General features: G+C 53.0%; 1 protein-coding gene across 2 annotated transcripts in view; it reads left to right on the top strand.

The window, feature by feature from the left end:
• Positions 1-8,752, top strand: part of CARM1 (coactivator associated arginine methyltransferase 1) — a 56,519-nt gene that overhangs the window by 42,375 nt on the left and 5,392 nt on the right. For both annotated transcript variants that reach the window (XM_017497755.2, XM_017497754.2), the window contains exons 5-8: positions 1,571-1,681; positions 3,258-3,435; positions 5,725-5,815; positions 6,014-6,095. In XM_017497755.2, the coding sequence (XP_017353244.1) occupies positions 1,571-1,681; positions 3,258-3,435; positions 5,725-5,815; positions 6,014-6,095 (462 nt within the window). The remainder of the gene's footprint in view (positions 1-1,570; positions 1,682-3,257; positions 3,436-5,724; positions 5,816-6,013; positions 6,096-8,752) is intronic.

The following is an 8,752-nucleotide window of genomic DNA, read 5'->3' as shown; positions in this document are numbered from 1 at the left end:
TTCTGTTGCCTAGGCTGGAGTGCAGTGATGCCATCTCGGCTCACTGCAACTTCCACCTCCCAGGTTCAAGTGATTCTTTTGCCTCAGCCTCCCGAGTAGCTGGGACTACAGGTTCGTGCCACCACACACAGCTAATTTTTGTATTTTTGATAGTTTCACCATGGCCAGGATGCTCTCGATCTCTTGACCTCGTGATCCACCTGCCTCGGCCTCCCAAAGTGCTGGGATTACAGTTATGAGCCACCATGCCCTGCCAGCCAGAGTTTTTGTTTTCTCTTTTTGTTTTTGGGGGACAGATTCTCCCTCTCTCACCCAGGCTGGAGTGCAGTGACACAATCTCAGCTCACTGTAGCCTCCACCTCCTGGATTCAAGCAATTCTTGTGCCTCAACCACCGGAGTAGCTGGGATTACATTTGTGCCCCACCACGCCCAGCTAATTTTTGTATTTTTAGTAGAGATGGGGTTTTGCCATGTTGCCCAGGCTGGTCTCGAGCTTCTGGCCTCAAGCAATTTGTCCACCTTAGCCTCCCAAAGTATTGGGATTACAGGTGTGAGCCACCGCAGCCAGCCTGTTTCCTCTTTTGAATCAAATGGGAGCTTGTTTTTTTCCTCTGAGTATTTTGTGGCTCTCTCCTCATGGATCTGCTTGGAGCTGTCTCATCCAGTGCCTGGGTCATGCCTCCCTAGCATTGATGACTGTCCAAGAGGATGCTGGGCCCTGGGCCCTGGGGTGGAGTTGTCCTGACACAGGAACGTCTGCTCCGGCTGGGCCATCCTGAGCCTCTTCCTGGCCAGGCCACTGCGGTCTGTGAAGGGTGTCCTCCGTTGGCAAAGTCCCTTCTCACTCCCCGAGGATGGAGATCCATTTCCTAGTTCATCTGGAGCTCTGAGCAGTACCCTGAGGCCTTCCCACCTGACGCCAGCTTCCCCTGCAGGCACTCACCACGCCCAGAGCATTTGTCCTTTGAAAGCTCATGCCTGTCACCACCAGGAATGTCCGCCCTTGGTCTACTCATGTGGAAGCAATCCCACAAATCTAGAATGTGTGGTGTGTTCTTCCAGACCCTGGCCTGGACTCTGCCATGAGTGACCATCACGGGGGCCAGTATCCCTTCAGGGAGCCTAGCCAGTCCAGCTCACCGGCCCCAGCCAAGACAGGGGCTGCTTCTCCAGGTGCAAGTCAGCGTGGAGCTGGGGGATGCTGCCACCAACACCCGGGCCCCTTTCCTCCATGCAGGAACTATGGAGGCCCCGGAAAGATGATTCTCAGCTGCCAGTGAGCTCCCAGGAGAGGCCCGTGCCTCACCCCAGACGATCCAGAGGCCTGCAGGCCACAGGGTTGGGGCCAAAGTGGGAGCTTCCCCAGGGCTTCTCCTCCCAGAGGCCTGGCCCATGGTTCGTCTTTAGTTGTCCCTTCATTTTGACCCAGAACCCATGAAGGGCAGACATTGAGAGTGAAGACAGACCCAGGTGTTGATGCCTCATGACATGTACATCCCTATGATCACTGTCACCTCCCAGTTATCCTCACCTCCTGTGTCTCGCTCTTACCTCCCACTCCTTCCCCAGATCGTTCTTGACGTTGGCTGTGGCTCGGGGATCCTGTCGTTTTTCGCTGCCCAAGCTGGAGCACGGAAAATCTACGCGGTGGAGGCCAGCACCATGGCCCAGCATGCCGAGGTCAGTGTCCCGCTGGTGCCCACCTAGCCTCATCCTCACCCCTGAGTGCCATGCCAGCCCCAGCCTAGAGAAGCCTGGGACCAAGAGGTCTGGGGAATGTTCCTTCTGTGTTTCACTCTCTTTGTTGTCCCCAAAACAGTCATTGTGGGGAGGGCTTCGGGGCCTGAGATGATTCCCCTCATGACCAGCAGTCAGGGGCACGTGTCATCTCCCGTCTTTCTCTTTTTTGCACTGAAACCTTCACTTACAAGATTCAAAATGTAAAAGCTAAAAAAGAGCAAATAGCATGCTCTCCTTGCCCCCTAGCTCTCACCCACTATCCCCATCATGAGAGAGGGGCCAGGAACTTTTAGCAGAGCTATTCCGTGGCTATAGATGCAAGCATCCTCTCGCATCAGCAGAGGCTGCACCCTCCTCTCCTTGCTCTGCCTCTCCCATGAATCTGGGATCGCCGGGGTTATGGAGGGGCCATCCTTGGCTCTGTCTTGCAGCGGCAGAGCACCGCCATGCCCAGTTGGGCCGCTGTTGCTTTAGCTTCATTGCACCCATAAGTGACACTCAGACTCCTTCCAGGTCTTCACATGGCCAACGCTGCTATTCCAAGTCCCTCTCCCATGTGTGGTTGTATCTGTAGGACACATCCTAGCCCTGGAATCACAGGGTTGGGGGTGCTTCCAGTTTTAGCTTTGCTGGCAGTTGTGATGTCAGCTCGTCCTCCTCTCTGTGGCCACCTGCAGTTGTCGACACAGGGTGGGGGACCTAGGAGGCCGAAGTAGGGGAGGCCCCTGAGGCAGGGCTGGGGTCATAGTAACTCTATTTTTTTTTTTGGAGTCTCACTCTGTTGCAAAGGCTTGAGTGGAGTGGTGCGATCCTGGCTGATTACAACCTGCACCTCCCTGGTTCAAGCAATTCTCCTGCTTTAGCTTCCTGAGTAGCTGGGACTACAGGCGTCCACCACTGCAACCCGCCAAGTTTTGTATTTTTAGGCTGGGTGCAGTGGCTCACGCTTGTAATCCTAGCACTTTGGGAGGCTGAGGTCAGTGGATCACTTGAGGTTGAGACCAGCCTGGATGGTGAAATTCCATCTCTACTAAAAATGCAAGGAATCAGCCGGGTGTGGTGGAAGGCACCTGTAGTCCCAGCTACTTGGGAGGCTAAGGTGGGAGAATCACTAGAACCTGGGAGGCAGAGGTTACAGTGAGCCAAGATGGTGCCACTACCTCCAGCCTGGGGAACAGAGCGAGAATCTGTCTCAAAAAAAAATTATTTTTGTATTTTTAGTAGAGTTGGGGGTTTTGCCATGTTGGCCAGGCTGGTCTCCAACTCCTGAGCTCAGGCAGTCCTCCTGCCTCAGCCTCCCAAAGTGCTGGAATTACAGGTGTGAGCCACCACGCCCGGCCACAGTGAGCTCCTAACAGGCTGGGCCAATGGCAGCCATGGTTGGGGCCCCAGCGAAGGAGGCAGAGGGGGACTCAGTGGCCACGTGCGGAAGGAGGCCGTCCCTTGAGAGGAGGACTGGGGAGGGCCCCACGGCAGGAAGGCACAGGGAAGCCCACGTGGCTCCACCCGCCTGCAGGTCTTGGTGAAGAGTAACAACCTGACGGACCGCATCGTGGTCATCCCGGGCAAGGTGGAGGAGGTGTCACTCCCCGAGCAGGTGGACATCATCATCTCGGAGCCCATGGGCTACATGCTCTTCAACGAGCGCATGCTGGAGAGCTACCTCCACGCCAAGAAGTATCTGAAGCCCAGCGGTGAGCATGGGGGAACACAGGCCAGGCCCCTCGGTGGAGCCACTGAGCCAGGCCGTCAGTGCTTCAGCTCCCTGCTTGCTGTCAGTGGCCCAGGGTGCTGGCCTAGGCCTTTCCCTGACTCCCCCCCCCAACCCCACTCCTGCCAACTGTGCCTTCTGGAGCCCCGGGCCCCAAACATGGCCAGACACCTAGCTGCCCACTCACCCGGACAGAGTCCGGAGGAGCTCCTGGCACCTCTGCCATCCCATCTTCTGCTCCTGCGAGACAGCCTCTGGCTGGGAGTGGGGATTGAGACAGGTTCTGTGGTCAGCAGTTCCCCAACAAGCCCTGCTCTCAGAGTCCGGGAGGTGAGGGGGTCAAGTATGTGTATGAATCAGGGGTGTGGATGCATGTGTACATGTTTGAGGGATGAGGTAGCTGTGTGTCGAGCCCATCCATCACCTTCCATCTGTGCCTCTGGTCACTGGGTGTCTTTCTTTTTTTTGAGATGGAGTTTCGCTCTTGTCGCCCAGGCTGGAGTGCAGTGGTGGGATCTTGGCTCACTGCAACCTCCACCTCCCGGGTTCAAGCGATTCTCGTGCCTCAGCCTCCCAAGTAGCTGGGATTACAGGCATGTGCCACCACACCCAGCTAAGTTTTATATTTTTAGTAGAGATGGGGTTTCACCATATTGGTCAGGCTGACGTCATGAACTCTTGACCTCGTGATCTGCTCGCCTTGGCCTCCCAAAGTGTTGCGATTATAGGCATGAGTCACTGTGCCTTTCCTGTGTGACTCTCTTTATCTGCCCATCTGTCTCAGAGGTCTGTGCAGCCCTGACATCTGAGGCGTGTGTCTGTGGCTTTTCTCATGCTGGCTACATGCGTGTCTGAGCATTTCTGTACAGGCAAGCAGCTGTGCGTGGAGAACAGGGGTCCCCAGCCAGGGTAGCAACTGTGGGATGGAGCATGGGCAGCAGCAGGCTGGTGGGGCCTGTGCAGGCAGGGGTGGGAGGAAGTTCCCACTCATGTCCTCTGGCCCTCCCTGGATCCAGGCCCTGGAGTCCTGCCTGGCTCTGCTCCTGGAGGTGGGAGGCGGCTTCCCCCAGCTGTGTCCCATGTCTCCAGTGTGAGTGTGGGAGGCAAGGCTGCTCCAGGGGCTGTGGGCTCCACCCTCCTCCCCTTCAGCCCTGATGGTGGGGATGGGGGTAGGGACAGCCCCAGCAGAGGAGGCCCCACCTGACGAGATACAGGGGTGTGGCCAGATGGGCCGCTGCATGAGCCTCCCCTGGCCCAGCAGCCTGCTTTCGGGGAAGCGGGAGGCTGAGCGGGCTCCTTTCCAGCTCAGGAAGCACTTCCAGGGGGTTAAAGGCAGCCCTCCCTCCTCAGTCACATGCCTCCTGACCAGCAGGAGCCAGGGGTGCCTTCTGGGCTGGGTCACTTTCCATGGTGCCCCCAGGTCTCCCAGGGCACAGGCCGCAGCATGTACATCTCCCTCCTCAATCCAGCATCTCCAGCCTCAGGTTCAGCCTGGTGGCGTAAGGAGGAGGAAGAGTCCCACTGGTACCTCAGAGCCTCCCCCACTGGCACCTCAGGGCCTCCCCCACCGGCTTGCAAGGCTGGGGGGCCCACATCTGGAGGCCAGGGGGAGGCGGGGCTGTGGGGCCCTGGCCCTCCCTGCCACTGGCCCTCCCTGCCGCTGGCCCTGACTCATGCATCTACCCTTGAGTCACAGAGGGAGGCCCTGCCCTTCCCTCTCAGGCTGTGTGCCCAGACCAGGGAGGCCAGGCGGCTTACCCTGCCAGCCAGGCGGCTGTGCCAGAACCTCAGCAGTCCCTGTGGTGTGGATTCAGCTTCCCCAACCAGCTCTCGGCCTCATTTGAGGCCCCCAGTGGCGTTGGCATGGTGTGGGGCCCACCCTCCCTCTGTCCAGAGCAACTTTGCTTTGCTTTCCTGGCTGCACATACGCACAGACGGCAAGGCCTGAGGGGCAGCGCCTGGCCGCATCCCAGGCTCCTGGGCACTGCTCACTTCTTTGTGAGGCCTTGACAGGTCCCTTCATACCTCCCAGGTCTAGTAATGGGACATAAAGATGAGCCACTGGCCTCCCAGTCTCAGCTGGAGTCAGTACCTGTGGTGGCGATGAAACATCAGAATAGGCGATGGGTGCCGCTGTGCAGGAGTGCAGGATCGAATGAATAAGAGGCCGGGAACACCCAAAGTTGGGGGTCTTGGGGTCCTTTGGAAGCTCTGCCAGGCAGTGTGGGATGTGTCACCTGATGCCAGCACCCCTCCCTGCCCCCACTCCCAGGAAACATGTTCCCTACCATTGGTGACGTCCACCTTGCACCCTTCACGGATGAACAGCTCTACATGGAGCAGTTCACCAAGGCCAACTTCTGGTGAGTGCGCCCTGGGTATCCCACCTGGGCCCCACAGCCTGCCTTCTCAGGGACAACCCCCAGCTCTCCATGGGGCCCCCACTCCTCTTTTTCTGAAAGACTTGGGCTAGATGAGGGCTGACTGGGGGAGAAGACAGGGCTGTCCCCCCGCCTTGTCTGCAGCACTGACCTTGCTGTGGGGGTGGGGCTTGTCCACAGGTACCAGCCATCCTTCCATGGAGTGGACCTGTCGGCCCTCCGAGGCGCTGCGGTGGATGAGTATTTCCGGCAGCCTGTGGTGGTGAGTAGGGCCTCCAGGGCCCCACTGCAGTTATCACGTGGCATTGCTCTGCAGCTGTGCACCCCTAGGGAAGCGACTGCCCCTCCCTGAGCCATCTCCTCTGCCCTGAACAGAGCTCTTTCACAGAGATTTGGGGGCAAAAAGTCAATGTATATAGATACTTAGCACACAGACGTGCAATACATGAGGACCATTATTAGATGAGGCCAAGGCAGGAGGGTCACATAGGCCCAGGAGTTCAAGACCAGCCTGGGCAACACAGAGACCTCATCGCTTTTTAAAAATTAAAATAAATAAATAAATAATAATAAATAACCATTACTAGATGAATTTATCTTTGGTGAGCTGATGTAATTTATTGGTTGATTTTACTTGAGATTTTTGATACAAGATCCATGGTTTAGAATTCAGACGGAAAAAAAATCCTGTGATACTCAAGCTGACCAAAAAAAAAGAAAAAACCAAAAGTGTATAGAAGAGAAAAGCTTCCCTACCGCTGTCCCAGCTGCACAGTTCAGTTTTCTATAAGCAAACAGTGTTTCTTATCTTCCTGGAGGTATTACTGCTAAACATACATACACAAATACATGTATTATTTAACCTTTTTCCTCACAAAATATAGCATAATCAACATACTGTTCTGTCCTGATTTCTCTTTGCTCAAAGAACATACACTGTGTGATTTCATTCCTTTGAAACTTGTCCAGAGTTGTTGTAAGTCCAGGATATGGTCCCTTTTGGTTAATGTTCTGTATGCCTTTGGAAAATATACTAATCATCTGCTGAGTACAGTGTTATATCAACATCAGTTAGGCCACCTTGTTCATCACATTGGTCATATCTTCTTTATCATTACTGATATTTTTTTCTATTTTTTCTATCATTGAATATAGATGTACTGATTTTTTCATTTTGATAGTTTTGCTTTATGTACTTTGTATTGTGTTATCAGGTGTACTACACGTTAAGGGTTATTGTCTCTTCCTGTTGGATTGATACTTTTGTTATGAAATGTCTCTTATCTCTAGTAAAGTATCTCTAGTACTGTATTAGAGATAAACAAGTCTTTTTATCTCTAGATCTATCTAGTAAAGATTTACTTCTTGCCTTAAAATCTGTTTTTTTCTGATAGTGATTGATCTACAATGGCTTTTTTTCTTAGTTTTTTTTTTTTTTTTAAGAGACAGGGTTCCTCCATGTTGGTCAGGATGGCCTCAAACTCCCGACCACAGGTGATCTGCCCGCCTTGGCCTCCCAAAGTGCTGGGATTACAGGTGAACCACTACGCCCAGCATTTCTGTTTTTGTTTTTGTTTTTGTTTTTTTTTTTTGAGACAGAGTCTTCCTCTGTTCTCTGTTGCCGAGGCTAGAGTGCAGTTTCACCATCTCTACTATGTTGACCAGGCTGGTCTTAAACTCCCGACCTCACGTGATCTGCCCGCCTTGGCCTCCCAAAGTGCTGGGATTATAGGTGTGAGCCACTACGCCCAGGCAGTTCTTTATTAAATTTTTCTTTTTTAAAAAACTATTATTTTTTACATACTAGTTCTAAGTCTCTGGTGACTTTCACTGTCTGGAAGAGTGGTAGGTATGTTTTCATCTGTTAGTCTCTTGGTTTTGGGTGCTGGTCCTTTGTTCTTGTCTCTTGCTGTGCCTGATCATTGGATGCCAGAATGAAAAATCATGCAGGCACTGAATGATACTTTTCCTTCCAAGGATTTTTCTTCAGGCACGTCGCAAATGGAGAGGTCGCCTTGGTCCTGTCAGGCACTTGAGATACTTTGAGGCTGCTTTTTAGACTCCAGTGGCTGATCTCTTTTCCTGGATTCCCCGTATGGCAACTGTTCTCAAACATTTTGGTCTCAGGACCCCTTTACACACTCAAACATTGAGAGTCCTATTGAGCTTTTGGTTTTTTCCTTTTTTTTTTTTTTTTTTTTGAGATGGAGTCTCGCTCTGTTGCCCAGCATGGAGTACAATGATGTGATCTCAGCTCACTGCAACCTCCGCACTTCCTGGGTTAAAGTGATTCTCCCACCTCAGCCTCCCAAGTAGCTGGGATTACAGATGCCCACCACCACACTCAGCTAATTTTTGTGTTTTTAATAGAGACAGGGTTTCACCATGTTGGCCAGGCTGGTCTTGAATTCCTAACCTCGGGTGATCCATCCGCCTCGGGGAGTGAATGAATGAAAAAAGCTGGAAATATTTTGGTGTTATTATGAAAATGTTGTATTATTAAGAGGGTGCCCTGGAAGGTACCACAATTTGAGAAACTGCCACTTTAGGGTATGACCTTCGGTAATTTTCTTTTTTTTTTTTTTGAGACGGAGTCTCGTTCTTTCGCCCAGATTGTAGTGCATTGGCGCAATCTCGGCTTATTGCAACCTCTGCCTCCCCAGTTCAAGTGATTCTTCTGCCTTAGCCTCCTGAATAGCTGGCACTACAAGCACCCACTACCATGCCTGGCAAATTTTTGTATTTTTAGTAGAGATGGGGTTTCACAATTTTGGCCAGGCTGGTCTCGAATTCCTGACCTTGTGATCCACCTGCCTCGGCCTCCCAAAGTGCTGGGATTACAGGCATGAGCCACCGCGCCTGGCCTACTGCCTTCAGTAATCTTAATGCAAGTCCAGTGGTTAGCCTCATCACCAATAG

Source organism: Cebus imitator, unplaced genomic scaffold, assembly GCF_001604975.1.
Source record: "Cebus imitator isolate Cc_AM_T3 unplaced genomic scaffold, Cebus_imitator-1.0 Scaffold234, whole genome shotgun sequence".
Taxonomy (NCBI): domain Eukaryota; kingdom Metazoa; phylum Chordata; class Mammalia; order Primates; family Cebidae; genus Cebus; species Cebus imitator.
The sequence above is the reverse complement of the archived record's forward strand: the minus strand, read 5'-3'. Positions and strand labels throughout refer to the sequence as shown.